The 28,000-nt window shown below is 38.6% G+C and overlaps 1 protein-coding gene across 1 annotated transcript in view; it reads right to left on the bottom strand.

Moving 5' to 3' along the window:
• Window positions 1-28,000, bottom strand: part of otog (otogelin) — a 223,796-nt gene that overhangs the window by 153,367 nt on the left and 42,429 nt on the right. Inside the window, exons 13-20 of the mRNA XM_043706414.2 lie at window positions 27,853-27,961; window positions 23,742-23,788; window positions 21,828-21,973; window positions 15,818-15,950; window positions 11,628-11,805; window positions 9,037-9,161; window positions 6,455-6,667; window positions 646-811 (exon numbers count right to left, since the gene is read on the bottom strand). Of these exons, the coding sequence (XP_043562349.2) occupies window positions 646-811; window positions 6,455-6,667; window positions 9,037-9,161; window positions 11,628-11,805; window positions 15,818-15,950; window positions 21,828-21,973; window positions 23,742-23,788; window positions 27,853-27,961 (1,117 nt within the window). The remainder of the gene's footprint in view (window positions 1-645; window positions 812-6,454; window positions 6,668-9,036; window positions 9,162-11,627; window positions 11,806-15,817; window positions 15,951-21,827; window positions 21,974-23,741; window positions 23,789-27,852; window positions 27,962-28,000) is intronic.

Here is a 28,000-nt window from a genome sequence, read left to right as displayed (position 1 = left end):
TTATTGCACACAGAGAAGGAAAGCCTTCAGCTATTACTGTGTACAATCTAAGCATAAGTTGAAATTATGATATGCAGTTTATTGCTTATTTTAGGTTCAAAGGAAACATGATAATTTGCACATTTGCAATTGATAGATCAGCTGCATAATATAGTGCAGTCCAAAAGAAGACTAATCAACACACCAGTTGTTGGCTTCAATTCTGCGCATAGAGTCAAGCATGGAAGGAGACCTTCAGCCCATCATGTGGACATTGGTCATTAAGCATTATTCTAGTCATATTTTCCAGCATTTGGCCTGTAGCCTTGATTCAGTTGATCATCTAAATACTTAATTATTCATTTATGAGGTCAGCTCATTACAGACTTCAAGACAATCTAAGTAGTAATGCGATCAAACCAAATATTGCATTATCCTCCATGATATTACAATTGACCATCATTTGCCTCTGGATACCCCTCAAGCACTCCTGACAAATGTTATAACTTCCCCTTCTATTCTTTCCACTAATTCACAGCATAATAAGAAAACAACATCAAAAGTCTGATTTGAATTGCTCAAATTATATAACCAAATAAAGTAGTTAAATTCTCCATAAGAGCATTCACAGTCAATCATTTTCTAATTCACAATTTTGGCACTTACTCCCTCACACACTTGCTTGTTCTGGTGTTGTAATATGTACCATCAGGGCAGTCGCATCCTTCAGCACATTCATCAGAACAATCTTCTGGCATAGATATCGACTGGCATCTCCGGTTACAGAAAGATACACAGGTGCCATATTTCATTGTGTCTGGACACTGAATGGCTGCAAAATTAAAGCATACAGTTAAGACAGTACAACTTAACCATGAAATTTCAGGATATTTCCAATCAGGCATTAGAATTTAATTGTTTCATGAAGCACAGATAATGCCATTAGTGAGCAATAGTGAGCTGCCCCAAGTCAGTCAATGTTGCGAGATCAATCTTTCACAAGTAAGCGATAACAGAGAGAGAGGGGTTAATTTTCTAAATTGGACTTGGGAGCCTGCTGACTGGGTCATTTTCAGATTCCAAACCTGTGCCACAAATGTATCCTGAACTGGTGCTGACAAATATAAAAGTCTTAATTAAGCCAGGTTCCCAATGAGTTATACCAAACTTCAGCAAGTGATGCGAGTTGCTTGCACAGCTCAAAGCATCGGCATACAGCAAATACTGCCATGCAGAAGTAAACAGGCAGGACGTTGGCCAGCAATCTCACCGAGCATGGAAGTGGTCGAGCAGCTAAATGTAAGGTAATGCTCATGATCTGGCATGAGAAACAGCAGCTCCTGAAATTCTTCAGGGTAAAACAACACCCGTGAACTTTTACCAGCTTTGAATCTGACAACTGTGTATTAATGTACACCAAACCATTGAGGTTCCATGACTTCAGCTTTGACAATTATATTCCCACCTTCCGTCCTGTTAACAATCTCCTCAAGCTTAAAGGACGATTAACAAAGAGATATGTGGGTCCCTTGCATCCTCCCTACCTTTGCAAATTTTATCATATTTCTGAGGCAGCGGGATCAGTGCCACCCTCTGCAAATGTGATTTTCAAATCTTGTTCTTGAACTAAATGACAATTGAAACCTTTTGCGAAGTATGTCTGCTGAGAATGGAAAAAAGCATGCAACCATCCTGCAAAGTACACCCACACAAATATACCTCATAAAAACAAGCTGAGATCTTCCACTGATGGAAACGTCACTTTTACTTTTTGTTTTACACCCACAAACAGAAGTGCTAGTTTTTAATAATGAGAACTAAACTATTATTTTACAGAGAACTTGAAACCATAGTTTGAATTTTGGTCTCATCATTCTAATGTTAATTTTATTCATACTATACACCACATGCTGCATAAATATTTGATATACCTTTGAAAATGATCATAATTCCCAATGACAAGGTAATGTGTTATGAGCAGAATTAGTTTTATGTTATAACTATAAGCTCCTTTCTCAGTCTCAATAGGCTGGATTTACTGTAGCAATCATGGGTGGGAAACGTATCAGACAGGCCCACTTAATCTTTGGAGATAACCCAAATCAGTGGTGTACAAACCATCCCTGATGATGTGGGAGGGCACATGGGGCTGACATGGGGTTCCTGTCCTCAATCAATGGGATGTTAATTAGGCTCATTAATGGGCCTACCTATACCCATTAACATTGAGCCTACCACCAGGAGCATATGTGGACCAAGCATCCTGCACTCTTCGAAAGCCACCAAGAAAACCTTGTTGGGCCAGCAGCCTCTGTGGGAGATATCCCCCTGTAGTCAGGCACTTGGTACCTAATCTAGGGACCCAGATTGGTTGGAAAGTCCAACAATGCACACTGAATTGATTCGACTGAGCCCCCACAATTGAACTGACAGGGGTTCCTCAGCAGTTCTCTAGCTGTTGGAAAGACTCCAATCAGCCTAACAAAAGCGAGATGAATATTTCTTTTGAAGTATTCTCTCAATCAGTGGCTACATTTTTGCGGAAAATTCGAATTTATGTCTCACAAGTTGTGATAAAATGAAGTCCATTTCTACCTTGAAATCAGTTTGGAGATTGAGATGCATATTTTTCCTGTCAAGAAGCTTCATTATCTGTACTGATACAATGCTTCTGGCATCCAAACTTGAACAGTCAAGTTTTTCCCTCTCCCTTATACAGATGGTAGAATTTCCTCACCAAATGAAAAAATATTTATATTTTTAAAATTTTCCTCCATGATTCAGCTTATTAGAACAGTTCCCACTGAGCACCTCCAGTATTCGTTTGTCTTCCAGTCCTAGACCACTCCCCCTGGTGATGTCAGGACCCAAGGTCACTATTTTCATTGTGTAAATCTAGATCTAGGTCAGATATCAGGAGGAGATTTTGTTTTTGACTTCAGACTCATGTAATAGATGTAACGTGCTGACTTCCCTCAAGCAAAAGCTAGATGTGTTTCTTAATGGGATGAATATCACCTTTGCAAAAGATGGGTATTCCAGGAGATTCAGGGCCAGGGACTGGAATGGGAATGGGAAAGGATGGAAGCAGTGGGTGACAGCAAACCAAACTGCCTTAATTACTATTGAGATAAATATACTTGAAAAACTTATGTTCTGGTGATGACCGTAATGGATTTCTTTTAGGGTATTTGTGAGGCCATATGAAAACCTGGTTGTGGAAATCCACTTTTATGGAAGGGACTTCAAACAGGTTATGGAACTCTTACTTATATACATAAAGCAGCTACTGTACGTTCGAGCCCTCTGCACTCTTTACAGCAGACATTGCACCTTTGGCTCACAATGAGGTGTGCTTGAGCACATCATCAAAATTTGGGACTGATTCTGCACTCTTGCGAAGCCAGATGAAATGTAGTTTATTTTGTTTTCCTGTTATGTTGGTTATCAGAGATATAAGTTGTTAACTTCCTAGCCCTGCTGAATGTGAGCTGCCAACCACAAATATGTTGAGCAGCACTGAATGATGGTACAGACGATGATAAAATAATGTTTCATTGTTGATTTGATCTTGAGAGAACTGGCAATGCCATATGAATAGTCGACAGCTTCTGAAAGAATTGACTAAAAAGAAATAGCAGAGACTCATCACAGCTATTCTACCCAGTATTAGTGCATAAAACAGTAAAATTAAAATTCAATCTTGCAGCTGGATTTGATGGTATATGTTGTGGGTCATCTAAACACCAGAACAACCATTTCCTACTCTGGCTAAACATTCCCACCATTCAAGTTGAGGACTGAATGTAATACCCACAATAGACATTAGAGTGATAACTGTGCCTCAGCAAGCTAGCAATTTACCGGTCATTGGTGTAACAGCAATCCCCACCACTGATCACCTTGTTCAATGAGGTTGTCTGCACTACTGTTCACTATAGGGGCTGGTTTGCTCTTACGTTGCTGTAGAAACCTAAAGGCCTACTTGGTAGAGGAAAACCAGTTGCTGGTTCAAAGGGAGGAAGCTATTTTTCTTGAGGTCCTGGATGGTAGGTCTTACTCCTTTGAGATCCCAAGCTGTTCTCCCACCACATCTGTGTTACATTATCAGAGTGAGTGGTGATTGAGCTATTACTTGGCATTAGCCCTTTCAGACCCTTACACAGCATCTCACCCTGCGCTCTTCTCTCAAACATTTATGAAACACATGTATCTATAATTACTTTCACCACTAACCCATCCCTCCCCAAGCATCTGATTTCACAAATTTATGTGATCTAGAGATTTCATTATTCTCCCAAAATGTTCTATCACAAAAGCTCAAGTAAGAAATGATGTCCACCATTTCTGTCCCTGGATGGTGCCCACTGTAATTCAGATTACGCTGGAAGGAGAAGATTTATAAAACAATGGGTGAAGCTTCTTAAGATAACAAAAAAACAATGATTTACATTATAATTGACCTACAAGCATCAAACTAAAATTATGTTTTGCCTGCCATAAAACTGAGTATTAGAGAAAGTGAGGATTGCAGATGCTGGAGATCTGAGTTGAGAGTGTGGTGCTGGAAAGCACAGCAAGTCAGGTAGCATCCAAGGAGCAGGAGAGTCAATGTTTCGGGCATAAGCCCTTGATCAGAAATGAGGCTTATTCCTAATGAAGGGATTATGCCCGAAACATCGATTCTCCTGTTCCTTGGATGCTGCCTGACCTGCTTTTCCAGCACCACAATCTCGACATAAAGCAGAGTATTATAATATGAATTTCAGTGGTGGTGTGATGCCAAGCATCTGCATCCCATTGACAGTTCACAGTTGGGCAACCTACCAACCATTCTCAACCAAACTGGCCTTGCAAGCCTCAGTACAGTGCAACGAGCAATAGATGGAATTCCGCTTTTGGTCATCATCAATTTAACAATCTAGACTGTGGTAAAACTTACACCAGAAACCAATTTAAAATTATCAGTCAAGCTGGCAATATGATGTATTTGCACGTGCTACAAGTGGATATATTGGTATTTTATGTAAACAAATCATATACACTGTACCTTTTTCATTGAAAATGTCGGTCATGAAGACAACTAAATTCTGCTGTATCCCCTAGGCAATAGCCTGTCCAATTAGCATCTACCTATCTGGACTGAGAACTAAGATTAACAGTTAGGGCTTATGCCTGAAACGTTGATTCTCCTGCTCCTTGGATGCTGCCTGATCGGCTGTGCTTTTCCAGCACCACACTCTTTGACTCTGATCTTCCAGCATCTGCAGTCCTCACCTTCTCCAAGTTAACTGTTCTTGCTGCATTTCTATATCAATAATTGTTTAAGAAGTCAACTTCCTCTTCTCATGCTACATAAGAAACAAACTTTAAAAAGAGACATCAATTTAAGTAGTAGTCCCACTGAGTGTAAGACAAAAAGCTTTGACTTTTTGTCTCCTTTTAGGAATGCTGAAGTCTTTAAACTTGCTAAATTAGGATATTTCAGCATTAAGGACTGTTGACTTTCATTCTGTTCTGAAAGTGAGAGATCTGAAAGTTCCTTTTGTCCTGATGTTCCTTTTTGGTTTCATCTCAATCAAACAGCGGAGGATATTGATCTGCCAGGGAAAAAGGTTCCTGCAATGCCTTCTATTGTACAAACAATATAGGATTGCTGCTAGTCTATAGCTAGTTCAATTACAACCTTTCCTATCTATGTACTGCCCTTGGCCTAAATGTGTCAACTGTCGACACAACCAATCCTTCACTATAAATATCAGAAACTAAGTAAAAGTTGCATCAATATGACAGACCTGGTTACAGAAAATATAAAGACTTGGGTTGTACATCTTACTCCTTCGAGATACTATGACATTATCATAGTGCCTGTTACTGGGAAGTGGTTTAAATATTAAACCTTTCAGACCCTTCATCCTTATACAATATTCAGCAGCCTGTGTGAACCTTATCATGAAATCAAGGTTATGACAATGAATCAGATAATGAAATCTGGGACATTGTGAACTTTGATTTAAATACCCAATGTCCTGTAATAACTAGCTTAACCTGAAGACTTATTGCAACTCACAAGTCTCTCTTGCTCTTCCTTCAAAATTTTCTTATTATCCATCATAAATATTCAAATTGAAATCAATATATCTTTTACCATCTTCAACATCAAAATTATGCTATTTATTTTGTTAGTCCTCCTAAATTCAGGTTTATAATGATTACCTCCTGATTCTCTTCAAGTTTCCTCACTTGACTTTTCATTGTTGCTGTTCATCTTGATTACTTAATTAGGAAATAAATTGTAAATCAATCCAGCAAGGCAATGATGCCATTCAATTTCAAGAGTAAATAATTAAAACAATACAACTACTTCATTTACCAATATGACACAACCAAATATACTGTAAACATTTGCTCTTTCATATTGGAGAGAATATCTTATTTTGTTAATAAAGTGTGAATTTCTAGTAATGATGCTTACCACACTCTGAGACATTGGACCGAAAGTCTATGAAGATGCCATATTTTCTACATTGGCGAGCATAGTGGGCCACAGCAGAGCACATACAAGTTTCTCCACACTTGCAGGTGTCTGTTTTGCATTGTTGTTGATATAAGTCGGGACTCAAATACTGATGGCATGATGCAAACAAATAGTCACTGATAATGCTACACTTCTCTGTGGCATAAGAGGCTGCAAATGAAACAAGAAATTGAGAAATATTTCACTCACAAAATGAAAAGCTTCCTTTTGTAACTTTCAAGTTTAAATTAGATTGCATACATCTACCATTATCTTTTCAGATAATTGTATGTCAAACATCACTCTAATTTGTTCTCAGCCACGTCTCGTTTGAACCACTGGGAATATGCATTACAGTAGGCTGATGTGTCACCCAGATTTTCAATTGTTCATCACTTTCTTGTCTGGGAAAACCTATTGTGCTGAATCTCTAAAGCGGTAGCAATGAGGAGGGTGGTTGCTGCACTTGTAACTTCCCAAGTCAGCATTGTGTGCATTATTTCCAAGGTGCTCCAATCACAGTTTTCAAACAAGTATGCAGTGCATTTACGGAACTCGTTGGAATGCTGCAGGGAGTCAGGAACATAGCACACAATGCCTTTTTTAAATGTTTCTTGTCACTATTTAGTAAATATAAAGGTCAGTCTTAGAATATCAGTGAACAGATTAGGAGATAAATGGGTGAATTGTTCTTATTTATTCATGGTTCAGGGACATCACTGGCTAAGTTTAAGACTCATCTCAAATTTCCCTTGAGATGTGAAACTGTGTCCCCTCCAATGATTGCAGTCCTCAGGGCTGGGGCACCCATAGTCATATCAGGAAGGAAGATAAGAATTTGGCTCCAGTGACAGTGGGGGTATTATTATCATTAAGTATAAGGAAATTTATAGAGTCTCCATCTCCTGTTCATTGCTTACCTTTCCATTAATAATAACTAGATGTGGCAAGACTCCAATACTTAGGTCTAATGTGCTGGTTATGGGATCACTTAGACCTAGACTGGGTAAAAAAGACCTTGGCTATTCACCCAATCCATGTCCCCCATGATTCTAGAAACCTCTATAGATTACCCCTCGGCCTCCAACACTCCAGGGAAAGCAGCCCCAGCCTATTCAGCCTTTCCCTATAGCTCAAACCCTCCAACCCTGGTAACGTTATTGTCAATTTTTTCTGTACCCTTTCATGTTTAACATATTTTCTATAGTAGGGAGACCAGATTTGAACACAGTATTTCAAAAGTGGCCTAAGCAATGTCCTGTACAGCTGCAACATGACATCCCAACTCCTACACTCATTGCACTGACCAATGAAGACAAATGCACCAAACACCTTCCTCACTACACCTGTTTACCTGTGATTCCATCTTCAAGGAACTATGAACTTGCACTATAAGGTCTCTCAGCTTGGTAACATTCCCCAGGACCATACCATTAAGTGTATAAGTCCTGCTCTGATTTGCCTTTCCAAAATGCAGTACCTCACATTTATCTAAATTAAACTACATCTGCCACTCCTCAGTCCATCAGCCCATCTGATCAAGGTTGTACTTTGAGGTAATCTTCTTCACAGTCCACTACACCACCAATTTTGGAGACATCTGCAAACTTACTAACCATTCCTCTTATATTCACATCCAAATCAGTTATATAAATGACAAAAAGCATAAGGAAATAAACACAATGGCTACAACACAGAGGCAAGGAATACTGCGGTGAGTAACTCATCTTCTGACTCCCCAAAGCCTGTCCACCATTTTCAAGGCACAAATCAGGAATGTGATGGAATATTCACAACTTGCCTGGATGAGTGTAGTTTCAACAACACAAGAAGCTTGACACCATCCAAGACAAAGCAGCCCACTTGATTGGCACTACATCCACAAGCATGCACTCCCTCCACCACAGACGCGCAGTAGAGCTATCTAAAGATGCACTGCAGAAATCCACCAAAAATCCTCAGACAGCACCTTCCAAACCCACAAGTATCTAGAAGGACAAGGGCAGTAGATTCATGGGAATATCATCACTTTCAAGTTCCCCTGCAAGCCACTCACCATCCTGACTTGGAAATATATTGCCATTCCTTCACTGTCACTGAATCAAAGTCCTGGAATTCCATCCCAAATAGCATTGTGAGTCAACCCACAGCAAGTGGATTCAGCAGTTCAAGAAGGCAGCTCACCACGACCTTCTCAAGGACAACTAGGGACGGGCATTAAATGCTGGCTAGTCAGCGATGCTCACTTCCCACAAATGAATTTAAAAAACACTTCAACTTAAGTGAGTTATAGCTGCAGGCTAGAAATAATATAAACTTTCTGTTGTGGCTGACTGAGACGGTTAAAAATGGGACAGTCAATTCACGTCTCCTCATATGGTCACGACAACATAAACACCATGTGGTATTGATATCCCAAATATATCAATAGCTTGTTTTTCATAAAAACAACATTAAAACTATTCAAGAAATATAACAAAACACAGCATAGAATATTTCCAAGAATATTAACAACAGATCATGCATTATACAAGGCTCACCAGATTGCTGATGCATGTCACATGGATCTACCTCAGGAATGTTGGCACCTGAGTTGCAAGCTGTGGAGATTCTCCAGGAATTGGCAAACAACTGTGGTGTGCTTTCAATCATTCCCCCTGGGGATCTTTACAAATGGCAAACAGAAAGGGAGTAGGTCATGCACAAACTCAATGAATGGAAGTACAGGGTAACATACAAAATAAGCTTCCAATTTATCATCTATTTTCCACTAATGGCTAAAAACAAATTAATATCCCTTTGTTTTTAATATATAATAGAATCACATGTGTTACATAATCCTGCAAAGGTAACTAAATCTGAAAGCATGCTCAGGTGAAATACTAATATGATTTCCAGGATCATACTGACTATATGTTATATTGACAATATGTTCCACACTGTCTGTGTCATTGTGAGTAAGTGATAAGAACTTAATGCAAAAAAAGGTAATCCAAAAAGAAAAAAAAATCAAATAGCAAGTAACCACTAGGCAGGTTTTCTTATTCACCACCCCCAAATATACTAAAAAGCAACATTGACAGAGGCCTAGCTGTGCATCTGCTTTCTTAGTTTAAAATGCTATATGGTTATGGGAGACTTGGAAGAAGAATTAAAATAAATGTAATGAACGATTTGCTAGAAATATAAATTAATGATGGTTCTTTTGTGTAATAATCATACAGAATAACAGTTAATGGTTACAGAAACATTTGAGATGCATATGAAACACATAAATTAGAAGCAGAAGCAGGTTATACAGCCCTATGAACCCATTCCACCATTCAAAAAGATTGTGGCTGATCTGTTTGCATTTTAAATTCCACAGTCCCATCTTCCACTGATTACCTTTGATTCCCTTGCTCTATGAGAATCTATTCCCTGTATAAACTTCACTACATTCCAGATATTGTTTACAAGCCAATTTTCTTTTGAGGCCCTGTCCCTTTGTGATTTTTTGTAGTGCCTGAATTATTGATCAAGTTAATTCTTTGAATTCACGCACTGAAGTTCACTTCTCTGTTGATATCAACTGAGAAGTAAAGAATATTTCCTCTTGTCAATTCTTTAACAATGCACTAGACATTTCAATGCAATAATGTATTTTTGATAATGTATTATAATTCTTACATCTGCACAAACTTGTACTAAATCTTGTTGCTCATGTCACTCTTTTCTAACACTTTACAATTTAAACTCAAGTCAATATTTATGATGGAATTTGTCTATGTAAGCTAGCCACCCTACAGTTATAATATGATCACCTGGGGCCTTTTCTCTGCACAGCAGCACAGTTGTGCTGGCTAACAGAACAATGGGAAAACTTACAGCTTCCAATAGTGTTAAGAGACCTTTTACATCCACCTCAGGTAGGGACTGTTTAAAATCAAAAATCTAAAAGACAACAACTCTAAAAATGTCACACTCCCTCATCACTACATTGAAGTACAGCCTGGATTATATTTGGGTCCCTGATTTTTAATCAGATCAAGATTTACAGGGAAAAGGAAGGAAAACTTTCACCCTAAGCAAAATTGTTCAATTTATAAAATGTTAAGTTTCCATCTGTATATTGTTAGCAGTTATTGATTGGAATTATTACCTTTTCTTTTTTCATTGAGATGACTGACAAATTTAAAATGCTGATCAAGTTCGAATGGTGTACAATTACCTTTGGATTCAGCAGTGATAGATAGGCTCTAAACAGCATCAAATGGTGGTCCAAGTTCAAAGAATACCAGAGATGAGCTCCTGGTAAGTTCTGTGTAGCTTGGAAGAGCTGGAGAGCTCCATCAAATTGCAGAAATTCAGCATGGAACAGTGATACCTCATATATACCAGTCCACATCCCTCCCCACACCCAAAACCAGCAGTGGACAGTTTGCCTAATGTTATGACAGCTCAAAATCAAAGGTTTCTCTGATGTTTCTAGTTTTTTGACTGCAAAAAAACTCAATTAACCATGAGCTATGCCTCTCTGTCAGCTAACTTGATGACTTGTTAACATGGATATAGCTCCACTCAAACTGACTCCACCACGACCAGTTTGGTTTAATGAGGTGGTGCAAAAAGAATAGGTAAAATACCATTTAGCATTTAAACCAAGTTGAAATATTAGCTAAACATCAAAACACAAATTTTAAAATACTGTTTTGAAAATGTTGAAATCTCCTGCAGTTCATATCATTTACTTTGGTTCAAGATTACAATTTAGATTTTTTGTCCCTAGCTCTGATTAATTATTAATACTTTTAGAAAGATAATTTTTATTTGAGCACTAATGCATTAATCTAAACTATTAATTTGTGCAATTCACTGAATGCTTTGTGAACATCTGGAGAAGCAGAAATGAAAAAGTGTCATCTAATTGACAGGTAAGGATTGAAGTTTCTGCCAAGGTCCAGACTCAGATATGAAATAAAACTCCACAACTCACCAACAGCAGTGTTAAAAAGTGATCCTTGTTGAAAAGAAACATAAATCTTTAGATACAAAAAATCTAATTATGACTATTATTCTTTGTAGCCAACTTGTAATCAGTCATTAAGTTCTAATCAAACTCAATTAGCCTCAAGGCTTGACAAATACTCACAAGAAATCATCCTGAATATTGCCATTGAATGTTCCACAGAGACCAATGGTATCCTCTTTCCAGCTTGTATCCACCTGGATGTAGAGCCGTCTCCCTTCTCTATCATATTGCAAATGCAATCCAAAGTTGGTCTTAATTTGCACAAACATGGAGCTGAGCTCAGTGACTTCAAACAAATCTGTTAAAGGACAAGGGAATATACTATTGAGATTATGGTGTGAAACAGCTGTTTAAGCAAGTTGTTGTCAAACTAGTTGCTCTAGTTAGCTACATTTTACCAAGTGTGTTAGGTAGAATGCTCACAGCAATTAAGTTAGACATGGTTCTTTATACAAGTAAAATGTACCACTTTATTAATAATCAAATATAATTTAACTAATTCATCATTAGATAAGTTTATAACTTTATAAATGAGGCAGGGAAATACCACCAAATTGATATGGATGTGAGTTTGCTCACTGAGCTGGAAGTTTTGTTTTCAGACATTTTGTCACCATACTAGGTAGCATCATCAGTGTATGGCCCACTTTTTATTTATGAGCTTTGGTTTCCTTGGTGATGGCATTTCTTGTGGTGATGTCATTTCCTGTTCTTTTTCTCAAGGGGTGGCAAATGGGATCCAAGTCAATGTGTTTGTTGATAGAGTTCTGGTTGCAGTGCCATGCTTCTAGGAATTCTCGTACATGTCTCTGTTTGGCTTGTCCTAGGACGCTAATACCTATGGGCGCAATACACTAAAACTAGTCCGAAAACTAGGAAACCAATTCCATCCGACACAGCACCATCTGTGAACAGCTGCACTTCCTGCACAAATGCCTAAGGAAACAGGTATTACCTAAATGTCTTAAATATAAACCTCCCCTTAACACCCCATTAGCCAAAGGAATAGCAGAGCAAAATGGCCACAGAATGCTTAATGATAGCCAGAACAGACTCCATAAATACACGCAGGAAATTTTGTGCCAAAAAACTTTCCTCATTAATGCAACAGACTAGGAATGGACAGACAGTACAACAAACCATAGACATTAGACAGCGGCAAACCGAAAATGAAAAATCTAGACTTGCAGAAAAAACTAGACAAACTTACATAAAATAATAGCACTGACAAAAAACTTGTGACCAACCCTTAACAGACACTGAAAAAGCTGTCTTTGTAAGAGGATTAAATTACAACTTCCAGGATGCAGACAAAAAAGATTTCTTAGTAGCATTGGAAACAACACTGAAAGACAACAAACTCACAGGAGAAACCCAGCAAACCATTAGACAAACAGTCACACCAACATTAAGCAGGAAAAGGAAGGAAACACACTCAATACACAAGAAAGGAAGGCATTAGAAGGACTAAAAGATAAAAATATTGTTGTCCTATCTGCAGACAAAGGACGCTTGATAGTCATTTTAAATCAAGGGGCCTATATTGAGAAAGCCTCTCTCAGACCCATAGTCTCGCTACCTGTAACACCAATTTACAGATTAGCCAAGGAGCTACACCAAAGACTAAAACATTTAGTAGATGACTTACGTCACTCCACCCACCCCACCTAAGAATTCCTGAAGACCAAAGACATCAAGACAGAAGACGATGAAATAAAGGTTTCCTTTGACATAACAGTCCTGTTAACTTTCATATACATCAAACTGGCCAAGGAAACACTGACTACACTACTGGAAGAACCAAAGACACATACACCAAACACCACCAACTTCATCAGCAAAGACTCTATCGCCAAGCTAGTGAATCTATGCCTTACCACCCACTTCATCTTCAACAACAAATCCTACAGACAAACCAACGGAACACGCATAGGATCTCTGACATCAGGGTTCTTAGCAGAGGCAGTAGTGCAGAAACTCTAACAAACAGCTCTGCCACCCATCCAACCCAAGCTTTGGGTCCGCTACGTGGATGACACCTTTGTCATGACTAAACTAAACAGATTAGAGGAAACCTTCAACACCATCAATAATACCCCTACTGGCATAAAATTCACTGACGACAAGGAAAACAACAACAAGATATCACAGCAAAGTGAACAGCCAATGAGAATCTTCCCACCAGTGTATACAGGAAAACAACACATATGGACCAAATACTGAACTATAGAAGCAATCATTCCAATACCCACAAAAGGAGCTGAGTTAGAACATTATTTCAACAAGCCACCACACACTGCAGCACAGAGGAACTATGAAGAGCAGAGGAAAATCACCTAGACAGTGTATTCAAAAAGAATGGGTACCCAAAGAACACAGTCCACCGTTTTCTGAGCAACAAACCCAAACAAGCAGACAAAAACATGTCCAGAAACCATAGTTACTCTTCCCTACATCAAAAACATTTCAGAAATGACTGCCAGACTACTCAGACCACTTGGCATCATGGTAGCCCACAAACCCACCAACACACTAAAACAGCAGCTAATGAACTTGAAAGACCCTGTCCATACAACAAGCAAAACTAATGCCATTTACAAAATACTGTGTAAGAACTGTAACAACACTACAATAGACATACAGGCAGAAAACTAGCCATCAGGATACAAGAACATCAACTAACCACAAAAAGACATGGCCCACTATCACTAGTATCTTTACATACAGATGAGGAAGGACACCATTTTGACTGGGACAACACATCCATCCTAGGACAAGCCAAACAGAGACACACATGAGAATTCCTAGGAGCATTGCATTTCAACTAGAATTCTATCAACAAACACATTGACTTAGATTCCATTTACCACCCCCTGAGAAAAAGAACAAGAAATGACACCATCAACCAAGGAAACTGAAACATATAAATAAAAAGCAGGCCACACCACCAGTGCCTCACTGGACACACACTGATGATGTTACCTGGTATGGTGACAAAATGTCTGAAAACGAACCTTCCAGCTCTATAAACAAACTTACATCCAGAACCTAAACCTGAGCTGTAAATCTTCTCAAAACCCGCTACCGACAAAGTGACTTTACAACAAACTATGAGCACAAGAGGAGGAGATATTTAACCTCTCAAACCTGTTCTAGTGCCACACAAAGAGATCTGCAAACTAACTCTATAGACACACTCATATCCCTTAATATCTTTGGGCAACAATAAAAAAGATCAATCCCAGTTTTAAAAATTAATAATTTACCTAGTTGTTGTGTGGAACAGAGTTCCAAACTTCCATGGAATATGACAGTAGTTTAATCTCTCCACGCATCCTTGGCCAATATTCCCTTTCCAAAATGTGGGGCCCATAACTACTGAGATGTGGTCTAACTAGAGTTTTGCACAGTTCAAGTATCATTTCCAATGTACATTTTTAAAAAGAGCATTCCAGACACAATGTTATGGATGGGCAAGAAACAAAAAGTGTCAGCAAAGTACAGTAATGTCACCAGTCTGGTTTACAGTAGTCATTGAGTGCTTTCCTCCAGTTCCTTCTGATACCTTTTGACTCAATGAGGATACAAGATTGGTAGAAATATTGATTCTCAATCTTTCATTCCCTAGTTCCAGATTCACCTTTTCAGTTTCTCTGATGGTATTTCCACTGCCCCCCTCCTTCCCCCCCCACCACCATTTTTCTTTCAAGTACGACTTGAGACAGAGAGTGAGAGAGGCAGAATCAGTGTGAGAGACAGAGAGGTATTTAGCTGCTTTCTCCCTCATAAACTGATGTTTGTCCAAACACAAAGCTATAGCTGCTTGCCCAGGAACCAATCAAGAAGTTATTGCTATACCATCAAACTCGAACATGAAGCAGATTAATCTTACTTTGGACTGTACTAAAAATAATGCAGTGACCTCACTGCATCTCAAATTATATAAAAATCTAAAAATGAATATCAGCTTTTTTTACTAGAAGTTTAAAAGGAAAGTACTTCCACCAAGCCAAGCTAATACCACATACTAGACAATTACATTTTCTGGTTAATATTTAAATATCTGGAGATCACTACAAGCTGTAACCAGAGCCGATGAAAAGCTAAGTACTAAATTTAATTGTCCATGATTATATGAATGCGACTTTGGTTAACTGTTACAAATGATCAAGTGTAAAGGGTAAGCAAATGTGTAGACTACTGAAAGTGATTTTTGAAAAGGCTAAGGAGCAGCAATATGTACTTTGAAAGAGAAAGGTACATTTACAGCTTCAGAAAGATTATTGTAGCAAGAGGTTATTATTTCATACCATCTTTATAAGGCAAACTGATCCTGTACTGATTACAATGGTACACCTCGCCTGAATGAGTCAACATCACCTGTTTCTTCAAATCTTCATCAATAACTAGACTCACTGACTGAATACAGGCACCATTTAGATTCTGAGAAAAGAAGCAGAGACAGTTTAGAGTTTCATAATATGTGCTTGCTCCATTCACTTTTACAACATAATGTTTTGATTTCAAACTGTCTAATAAATCCATTAATTGGGAAAGTCGGATAAAGGGAACACAGGGGATTTCTTCAGTATGTTTCCAATTACCTGGTGTAACTTTGTCAAAAGATCAACAGAAATTTCATTTGTACAGTGTTCAAAGCTTCTGGTGCTTTTTAAAGTAAAAATATCAGATTTCCAGCAATTATTCAGCAAGTTAAAACTGAAGTAAAGAGATTATTTTTCAATCAAAGTATCATAAGATTTTGGAATACACTGCCACAAATACCATAAAGTAAAGTCAATTGAAATGTTAAAAATTAAGATATGTGTTAATGATTGGTTGGTTATGTTGTTAAGGAAACACAGGTGATGGACACTGAAATGCTGGCCTTTATATCTAAAGGGCTGGAATTTAGGAATGCTGCAGGTATACAAAATCATAGTGTGACCCCACAGAGTACTTTGAGTAGGTCTGGGCACTACACCTTAGGAAAGATGTTTTGGTCGTGGATGGAGGTCAGCGCAAGTTTACAAGCATGATACCTGGACTTCAGGGGTTAAGTTATGAGGTGAGATGAGACAAATTAGGTTTGTATTCTCTAGAAGTTATACGGTTAAGGAGTGAAATGATTAAGGTCTTCAAGATATTAACTAGGAAAGACAGGGTAGATAAAGATAAAGTATTTCCAGTGGTTCAAGATTCTAGAACTAGAGGCACAGTCTAAGAATTAGGGCCAGGCCATTCAGGAGAGATGCTAGAAAGCATTTACACACACAGAGTAGTAGAAGTTTGGAACTCACTTCCTCAACTGACAGTTGATATCAATGCATTTGTTAAATTTAAATCTGAGAGAGACAAGATTATACTAAGCAAGGATATCAAGGAATAGGGGCCCAGGGCAGTCATATCCAGTTAGGCCAGAGATCAACCATGATCTTACCAAATTGTGGAGCAGGCTCAAGATGCTAAATGGCCTACTCCTGTACCTATGGTTAAGGACTAAGAAAACATAATAAGAGGCTCCTTATGGTGCAGTGATAGCCTCTCTACCTCTGATCAGAAGACTGGGATTTAAGTGTCATCTAATCCAAAGGTGCGTCATAACATTTCTGAACAGCTGTCTTAAAAATTATCTGGAAGCTCACATTAAGAGAGTCAGAAATGTCCCTTAGAAGCCCATTCCTCCCACTCTGAGCTGTCTCTCTGAAATTCACTCCGTGCCATTCCAATCTTTGCAGAGGGGTTTTCTCTCCAGGCTGCTTCTCTTCCTTCACTTCCTTTCTCTCATCTACTGTCCAGGTATGTCTCGTCATCTGGACAGATATCCAGTGGTAGCAGGGGCCCTCAGTAGAGGGCACTCTTTGTTGGAGGTCTCCCTTTCACTATTAGAGATCTGACAATGGAGGGTGTTGTATGTTGCAATCCCATGTAATAGGAAGTTATACCGTCATAGAGTCAACCAGTAGGAAATCAGAGCCTTCAGTCCAACTCGTCCATACCAACCAGATTTCCCAAACTAAACTAGTCCTATTTTCCTGCATTTGGCCCATATCCTTCGAAACCTTTTTTTTCATATACCTGTCCAAATATCTTTTAAATGTTGTAACAGAACCTGCATATACCACTTTCGCTGGCAGTTCATTTCATATGCACACCATGTGTGAAAACGTTACCCCTCAGGTCCCTTTTAAATCTTTCCCCTTTCACCTTAAACCTATGCCCCCTAGTTCTGAAATCCCCTACAATAGCGAAAAGACCTTCGCAATTCACCTTGTCTATGCTTCTCATGATTTTATAAACGTCTATAAGGTCACCCTTCAAATGCCTTATTAACCATCCTATCTATCTGTGATGCCACTTTCAAAGAACTATTTACCTGAAACCCAGGTCTCTTTGTTTGACAATACACTCCAAGTCCCTCCTATTAACTATGTGAGTCCTGCCCTGGTTTGTCTTACCTAACATGCAATACCTCACATTTATCTAAATTAAACTCCATCTACCACTCCTTACCCCATTGACCCATTTGATCAAGACACCATTATAATCTTAGATAACCTTCTTTACTATCCACTGTACCATCAATTTTGGTGTCATCCACAAACTTACTAACTATGCTTCCTATATTCTCATCCAAATTGTTTTATTAATTACAAATGACAATGGACCAACCACTAATCCCTGTGGAACACCTCTGGTCACAGGTGTCCAGTCCAATAGACAATCCTCTACCACCTCCCTCTGTCTCCTAACATCTAGCCAATGGCTTGCAGACACCTAGGCCACTGTTTTATTTGTGGTTATGAAGCATCCGTGTTCCACATGTACAGGGATGGTACTAGATTGCAGTCTTTTTGCCATTATTTGAAGGAGCTGCTCCTCAAATTTCACCCTATTCCACCCAATACTCCTGATCTTTAATTACCCATTACAGAGGAGGCGTAGCCAACTCGGAAGACATCACGTAAGTCAGTTCCTGGGCTTGGAGAGGTTGGCCATTAATAGATATGGATAGTGGACACAGAGTGTTGCTCATTCAGATTATCTGCCTGCCTCTCTTCCATGGTCTTCAAGTAATTTTGAAGCAGTAAGTGGTGTTCACCAGTATTTTCACGGCCTTCCTTGACCAGTGGGTACCACAGGGAATGGAGCAGCCCTGAAAAAGCTATTGTTTGATTACCTCAAGAGTGTAAGGACACTGCCTTACTAGTTCAGAGGCAGAGATCAGTAATGCTGCACCCTGTGATTAGGCTGACTAATAAGGAAAACAATTGGTGTCATGTTTCATACTTCACCATCTGGCCTGGGTCTGATTAAAAATAAATATTTAATTATATGGAAGAAAGTCGAAGAATTGGAATTACATAATAGAGCTGCCATAATTTCTTTTAGCTATGTGGTGTGTTTAAATGACTTAGTTCTCTTCTTTTGTTTCTATCTGCAACCATAATTGTCTTTTTGAATCAAAATAAACATTTATAAAATAAAGTAGTGAATTTGCATATGCTTGTCCATCTTACTAATATATTTAAATAACTAGCATTTGTTTCATCAATTTCAGCAAACTGTTACTAATTTTGACCATAAGATGGAGCTGCATTCATACAATATAACATAATAACAGGTGATTTCTTATGTCTTCAGATGTAAACACTTTTCCATTTGGGTTGCCCTATTCTAAGAGCCATCTATGTATCCAGTCAGAGGTTAACTATATAACTAATCACTAATCCATACATAAACCCAACTGAGAATCACTTTGTGTAAATTGCATTTGGCGTGATGATACAATTGAAAGGAACTATATATTCAGGATTTTTTTTTCAAAAACCTTAAGAAATCATCTCGAGCAATCTCCCTCTCCCTAACTGCACAGCTCTAGGTATCACATGCCAAAGTATCATTTCACTGGCAAACATTTTTGTGGCAGCTAAAATAACCAACTACTGAAACCAAGGCTCATGAAATCTTAAGTGCTAAGATGCAGGAGAGAACAAGATTGCAAAGTGGTTTGAACATAACAGTAAAGATATCTTGAGTTCATATGGATTTGTGTGGGACAACAGAGTATAGTTTTAGTTTCCTTACCAAAAATAAAGTAAAAGGTCTGAAAAAAAAGTTCATTAAATTGACTTCTTGAGAGAGCCTATATTCCGTGGCAGGTAGACAGACAATAAGTGGTCTGTTTGAAATGAGTAAATAATTTTAGAAAACTTCTCAGGACAAATGCTGAGAAACTATTTCCACTTGCTGTAAAATCCAGAAACTAAGGGGTTAATTCTTGGGAGAAACAGTCAGCTTGTTTAAAGTCTGAGATGAAGAGAAACTTCTTCACATTCAAGGGCAGTGAAGCTTTGGAATGCAGTAGACCATTAAGGCAAGGATGCTTAGTAGATTAGTAGATTATTGAATAGAACAGGCATATGGGGATGGAGGCATAGGACAGGGAGCTGAGGTAGAAATTCAGTTACAGTCATAGAGTCATAGAGGTCTACAGCACAGAAACCTTCAGTCTCAAAAATGCGAACAACAGATTAAGCAAGTCATTTCACATTGTTACCAAGCAGTAGGTATAATGCAAGTGATATTTTCCAAGTAATGAGATGATGCCATCAATCCAAAAAGACATTTTGCCTTCCACACAATTGACCATGCAATTTATGAATTTCGGTGCCAATGAAATACCAGGTATGTAGGCCAGACGTTTTGACAATTGGCTGATAAAATCAAACATGTTCCTCCAAGTGCTCATATCAGATCGAGTAATGATTGGTTTCAACCAGACTTGGCTGACAGAACCCAAGACAAAACATCTAGATTGTTAGATGTAATTCCATGATTGAGAAACACTTGCTGAACAATTCTGAGTGAACTAATAGCTGCATTTAACCAATTTCAAATTATCAGTTGAACTCTAATGTGCCTAGTTTACGCCTCTTAGAAGGGGTATATGTTTACATGCAGGGACTTGATCTCTGCAAACAAAAAGAGTCTGTTCAATCATTGCATATTTTTATTTTATCTGGAGGTATGCAGAGTCTATAGTTCCCCATTGTTTTCTCAATGGCAATATCCCAGCCAATCAATTCACACAGACGTTCTCCTGCAATATTAATTCTTGTGATTGCTTGAAATGTGGCATTCTTGCAGTTGCTCTGTACAAGACAAAATGCTTGGCAATGGGTCTCTCTTCAGCTATAAAAAAACGTAATAAACATAAAAAAGCAGTGCCCCTATAATGGATTTATTCTAGAAATTAATGACAAGAATGTATTATGACTTAGCTTCAGGATGTTCTAACACCATTCTCAAAATCAGAAAAAGGTTCAAAAGGAAATGCATATCTTAGCAATTCAGAATTCTAAGTATATTTTTCACTAGTAAGTTACCTGTCTACTAACATTGAAAATATCATCGGAGTTTATTTGAACTATTCTTATTAATACTAATATTTCAGGTTTTCTGAACTTTGTAATTGTGCTTCATAACATGGAAATGTCTCACTATAGTTCAACAGATTTTCATTGGGTAAAGAAATACCAGAATATTCAGATACAAGCAGAATTGAAAATGGCTTATTTCTTACTGCTTCTTAAAATATTTACTACCTAGGTTGGCTCTTAAGCATTGACTGGAGCCAACAAACAAAGTGTAAGGCAGTGCTTAAAACATTTGGAGAAAAACACCAGAAAAAAAAAGTGAAATTCAAGCCAACAATAATTCCCTGTTTTACTGAATTGTCTCTTTCACTATGTTACATTAATCCCTCTTCAGGCCAGTGTTTTCATATCAGTTGCTGCCTCTTTCATCAGTTGCTATGCAAACTTCTTTTATCCTGGCTTGCTCTCATCCTCTACACCATCAAAGGCGTCAACATTTCAACAGACACAGTTAGGGATCCATTGACTCAACTTCACGTCCAAGTTATTGCCCTCAATGTGTCTGAAAATTTCACATGATTCTTAAATCTACATGGTCTTGGTGAATATCACTTTCATCACCTTCCTGGCACCAGACGATTGCTAGCTTTGTGGTTGAAAGTTGAGAAAATTTGTAGATTTATTTTCAGCTGAAATGTAATGGCCTTTATTGTGCCACTTAGTAAAGATAAGTTGAAAGGCTTTTATCTAAAAAGAGATGTGCAGCCAAGTTCAGTCGCTGTAATTCAAATTCACCAATCACTGCTCCTGTCTTTTCTTCCAACCATTTTCTCCATATATATTTATTTTCCTTCAATCCTATTCTATTTTCAGGTTTGTTCAAAACCCTTATTATTTCAACCCTTCTGTTTTATCTACAAAAGCAACATTTATTTCTTACTGTGCCACACTGAGAATTTTGAAGACTGATGGTAAATTTTCCTGAATTACGACTCTTTGCCAGAATATACTGGCACGTAGCATGGAAGGTGTATGCCCGATCATCAAATGTCTTGAAGTGAATATCTCCAGTTACTGAGCACTCCGCTAGAATCAATGAGAAAATAGTACTAAGCAAAATCAAACTGGGACTATAAAATTTTAATCATCACACGTAGCAACCCAAGTCAAAACTTTCTGGATCATTGCGGCAGATACTTACTATATATCAACAGCTTGATGACAATTACAGAAATTTCCAAATCAAGAATTAATGACAGTTGATCACTTTTTTTTTTCAATGATGAATTTGGACTATCATCAATTAGAAACCATTATGGGGTGGCACAGTGGCTCAGTGGTTGACACTGTTGCCTCACAGCGCTAGAGACCTGGGTTCAATTACACACTCGTGCGACTGTCTGTGTGGAGTTTGCACATTCTCCCAGCATCTGTGTGGGTTTTGTCTGGGTGCTCCGGTTTCCTCCCACAGTCCAATGTTATGCAGGTTAGGTGGATTGGCCATGCTAAATTACCCATTGTATCCAGGGATCCAGGTGGGTTAGCGATGGGAAATTCAGAGTTGCAGGGATAGGGAAGTGGATGGGTCTGGTTGGGATGCTTTTCAGAGGGTCGATGTGGACTTGATAGGCCATATAGCCTGCTTCCACACTAGAGGGATTCTATGATTCTATTAGAAAACAGATACTGCCTTGGAATTGTACTATCGACATGTAAGTTATGTGGCACCACAATGCATTTCAACTGGTTTAACTCAACTGTTGTGTGAATTTAGCAGACTGTGAACCTATCTTTGAGTGGAACAAAGACAAATGAATTTATGTGGGAATCATTTTGCTTTGTTAGGAAAAAATGCCACAAACAATGAAATATCAGTGGACACAAGCTAATTTTTAACTTGTTATAACTTACAACTAAGGAAAGTCAGGCATGACTAATACAGGTAAAGGATATTAGAGATGCATGATAGGCTAGGAGTGGCTGCTGATGTGAACAGTGGCAATGCATTTGATGAACAAATAAATATGTTTCTAGAGATTCCCGTCATTGAGGGATGCAAACGAAGAGTGGTCGATTAGACAAAAATTGGGCTTATTTGCAGGTTGGGTATTTCTGGTATCGAAACGTTCTTTTATATATTTAAGTCAACCATAAGTTGCCAATATTGCTGTGGAAGAATTCCCTCGTATCTACCAATTGCTCATCCCGGATATTATCAAAATGATAATTTATTAACAAATAAATAAATAAATTGATTTGGCTCTAAAAACAACATTGTTGTGCCTGTTTTACAATCATATACGTGGTGCATCAATTACAAATCCAATAGTTGTCAGGCCAATCATAATTTCAGTCTCGATCTGTGCTGCTGTAAATCTAGCTTTTTTTTGAAGTAGATAATATTGAAATGAGGCTGCTACAGCTATTTCCAAACATATTTTTAAAAGTATGAAAAGTCATCAGAAATATTATGGCTGTAAACCCTCAGCTTACTTTTCAGATTCTGCAGTGGCCTAACCGGCAAGTTGGTTTTCCCTTTGAAGAGAAACCTGCAAAGTATGTTTTCTCCTGAAGGTAATCTTCATGTTGAACCAGAAGGAGCATGGGCCAATAGGAGAATTCTTACCTGCTAGCCATCTACTTCAGTTGAACCCTTATTTGCTGTTGCAACTTGCTGCGAAAAAGTTAATTAAAATCAAATTCATAACTGCTTCAGGACTCCTGAATGCCACATTGATTTGGCAGTGCAGCTGTATCCAAATATTGTATCCATTCACTGACCAAGTCAAATCCAAAGCATCCCCCAATACAATAAATAACAAATGTGTAGAAGAGAATAAGAATGATCATTCACCTGGACAGTCATTCTCTGTACAGTTCCAAGTGCCTCCTATGCATACGCTGGAATCAAATAAAGTGAATAAATTAAGTGAAACAACTTGAGTCAACATCAATTCCTATTAGGATACATTTAATAAACCAACTACTTCAGAAAGAGAATAGATAACACCCTTTCTTTCCTCCTCAGGACAGGAGAATTAGTTTGGTCCCTCGAGCCTGCTCCGCCATTCAATAATCATGGCTGATCTGATATTCCTCATGTCCACTTTCCTGCCCTTTCCCCATAACCCTCTATTCCTCCACTGATCATTTCAACCACAGATGTGCACAAGGACTCTACCCTACAGCTGTCTGTGGCAAGGAGCTTCAACGATTCACAGCCTGCAGAGAAGAAATTTCTCCTTATCTTGGTACCACTTTATTCTGAGACTGTGCTCCCTGATCCTAGACCCTCCCATGAGGGGAAACATCCTGTCAAGCCCCTTAAGAATTCTATAGATTTCATTGAGATCACCTCTTATTCTTCAAAACTCCAGTAAGACCAGTCCCAACCTGTTTCACCTTTGCTCATAAGACAATTGCTTTATACCAGGGATCATCCTAGTGAACCCTCTCTGAACTGTCTCCAAAGAAATTATACCTTTTCTTAAATACGGGGACCAAAACCACTCTCAGTACTCCAAATATGGTCTCATCAGCACCTTGTACAGTTGCACTAAGATTTCCTTACTCTTATATTCTAATTCCCTAAACTTCCTTTAACCTTCCTGATTACTTGCTGCAGCTGTGTGCTAACTTTCTGTGTTTTATGCACAAGTACCTCTAAGCCCTCTTGTGTTGAAGCTTTCTGACCACTTACTTAACTTATCAATATCTCTCTGTTTATATCCCGCTCACAACATGCATTTTGACCTATATTTGGACAGCAAAATATTTAGAACCACCAGAAAGGAAAGGAAATAAATGGCAATAGTGAAACTCACAGTCATTACCGTCAAGAAGGAAAAGAACAGCATTTGTACGGGGAATATCTCCACCTGCAAGTCCTGCTCCAAACCACTCACATTCTCACTGGGTAACATGTCATTGTTCAGCTGAGTCAAAATGCCAGAACTGAACCCCCACATCCCCATCACCCCCATCATCCCCCACCCCCGATGGCATTGTGTGTCTAACAGCAGTTCAAAAATGCCCACAACCTTCTCAAAGGTAATGAGGGATGGGAAATAAATACTGGCCAGCCAGTGATGCCCACATTCCATTAATTCATTTTTAAAAATGGGAATAATAATGATAATGAAAGGAAGAGAGAATGGGTCAAAAGGTGTATATGTGGAAGACATTTGTGGGTAGGCAGCAGGGGAAATGATAACATGGAAGTTCTGTCTTGGGGCAGTGCCATGATCAGCCAAGAGGTAGTAGGGAGAACAGTATCTGCTCATTCTAGGTGACCAGATTTCAGATTCGGTGTGTCAGATGGGTGTTACTATCAGATTAGCGGACTTGTTCTACAGTGTCACTGCACCAAAATCTTGGAATCTCCCCCTCTCACTGCATTGTAAGTCTAACAACAGCACACAAATTGCAACAGCTCAAGTCAGCTCACCATCACCTTCTGAAGGGCAACTAGGGATGGGAAATAAATGCTTACATTTCACAAGGGAATTATAAAATGGAAAACAAAATCACAGACTTGAATCCAGAATGCTCCTGGCTCAGGGGTGAGAATACCAGTACCAAACCACAACTGATACAATGACGTTCAATGTAGAGTTAAAGATGGTTTAATTGTTTAACTTCTGCTCAGTGTGCATCAAGTATAATATTATCCCAAATCTTAACTGTCTTCTCTTTTCCCTTGTTACTTGCTCCCTTCTAAGTGAGCATTTGTTTTGTGAAAAATAATAATAGGCAGATGAGAGAGTGAGAGTGAGTTTGTGTGTGTGTGTGTTTGTGTGCGCGTGCACGAAAGAGAGAGAGAGAGAGAGATGTAAGGGGTTGTGGGAAAGGATTTGTGGAGGGACAATGGAAGGTATGAATGGGCACAGAAAAAGCATAGGAGGAATGCTTGAAAATGAAAAAGTCATGGGGTTTTGGTGTACGGGTGAGGATGTATGAGGACTGAAGGCCAGGTGGCCTACCAGTCATCCATAGCACAAGATCAAAGTCCCAGCAAATAGAGTTGAGTCTCCTAATTTGCTGGCCTCAACATCAGCCTGCTACTGTTCCCACTTAGTCCAGCATCTGAAGGCAGCACTCCTGTCTCCAGCCTACACCAACTACCTGGGGTGGAAACAACACGTTTATGCAATTCACTCGGAAAATTCACTTGGGGGAGTGACATCAAGAAATGGGCCATCTAAGGATTAAAATCCATCTGTGTATTGTAGTTTCAAGTCTTGTGGCACTTCCAACAAGTCCTGAATATGTGAATTTTCTTATACTTAAGTCTTCAAATAATAGCATACAGCATGTATAATTTTAAATTTCATAAATTTCTTATCTACTTCACAATAAACATTCACTTTTCGAATTATAAAGGATGTTCGCAGGATAATTAGCACCATTCTAACAAATTTCATGTTCTCCTAATCTTGAACAATCTTAACTATTTAAGTAAGGTCCTAAAGTGATGACCTGTGACAAAATCTAGCCATGAGATGGATTCTTCTCCTCTAGGGTTCTCAGGAAGAGGCTGCTAGAGGCCAGAGTCCTCTGTCCTGGTAATTACTTTCCTTATTTCTCCATAAGTCTGCCTCAGAACCAGATCCTGAATTTATTATATAAACCAAAATGGTATGTCAAGGGCTTCCAAACCATGAAGGAGGATTAATTCAATGAACTTAAATGCTGAAAAGCTGAACAAGTCTTGGATTATCTTAATTTGCTGGACGGGAGTCTTACATACTAGGAATGGTCACTCCAGGTTCCAGCTATTTCTGTAATAACTGGAAAGTCATGCTCAGCATGTAAACAAATTTCTGATTGGAATTGTTGGTGGGAGAGAGAAGTTAGAATATTATCTCAAATCTGTCTATCCATTATATTCACATCCCTTGTCTACATTCATGGTCCTGTTGTTTTCCAATTTAACACTTCTGTTGCAATAGAAGATCCAAATCTATTTCAAATGATCCACATCAATTAAATATTTAAAAAGATTTGTATAAAAACCTTGAATTTATCTTAATAAGATATCAGCCCAAATCTTTCAACCTGAGTCAGAAATTCCTATTTCTGGCCCACATCAGGTGAAAGATTGTTCAGTTATTCCTTAGTTTTTCCAGCTAGATTTCAGACATAGGATCCTTCAGAACTGAAACAGTCCAGCAATCACGGAGGCAGCATTGAATTGAATCATTCCTGAAACTGTTACTTCTTTTTTTAATGAAATTGGTTGCCATGTTCCAGAAAGTACACATTGCTAAAGGTCTCAAATCCACCTTGATAGTAAGGGAGAGAAGTGAAGTATGTAAGGTAGCTGAGTGAGGACGGTTGCCCATAGCAGCTCAGTAAGTGAGAGATTGAGGACTGGGTACAGTTTCAGGTGGTTGGAAGTGGATTGGTCAAGTGTCCATGGGGGACAGATCAGGCATCCAATGGGGGTGGGAGATTTTCAGTGCTGCTCTAATGCCCAATGTAGTGAAAGTGATGTCACTTGGCGCCCATTTGGGTTGAGTGTCCATTGGGGTGCCCAAGGTCTGTGGGATTGGGGCATTGGATGGCCAGGGAGAGGTAACAACTATTGTGAGTGAGCTTGGGGGTTCCAGTGGTGAGTAACTGGAACAGTGGCTAATATTATAGTCAGTGGTTGGTTTGAGAAGGTTTTAATTCCAGCAATATCTCTGAGGGAATTATTAAATATAAATAAATCAGAACCCTGCAAAGACTCAAAATCTAACTCTGGGTGCAAGGTAATTGCCCATGGAAATTTAAGCTTCCTGATAATTATCCACTGTCCCAGCATCAAACACCAAGAGGTACCAACGTGCGTCTTTTAGGGAGACTGAAAGATCTAAGCAACCATATATTACATTCACAATAACAGAAGAATTTTACACTGTTTTAATGTGAAATAAATCCTCCTGAGAATGGAAAGATACCTTGACGAATGAATCACTAACCAGTAGCTGCATTGTTTCTGAATTACAGAGCCTGAAGTATAGGGAATCCCATGAAACGTACAAGGACACTCTGTGGAGTTCAAACATGTTCCATTTTCATAAACTAAACCTGTAAGAAACAATTACATCATTGTATGCCTTATTTTGA

Source organism: Chiloscyllium plagiosum, unplaced genomic scaffold (genome assembly GCF_037043375.1).
Source record: "Chiloscyllium plagiosum isolate Xiang-an unplaced genomic scaffold, Cpla_swu_hap1 HiC_scaffold_18, whole genome shotgun sequence".
Lineage (NCBI taxonomy): Eukaryota > Metazoa > Chordata > Chondrichthyes > Orectolobiformes > Hemiscylliidae > Chiloscyllium > Chiloscyllium plagiosum.
The sequence above is the reverse complement of the archived record's forward strand: the minus strand, read 5'-3'. Positions and strand labels throughout refer to the sequence as shown.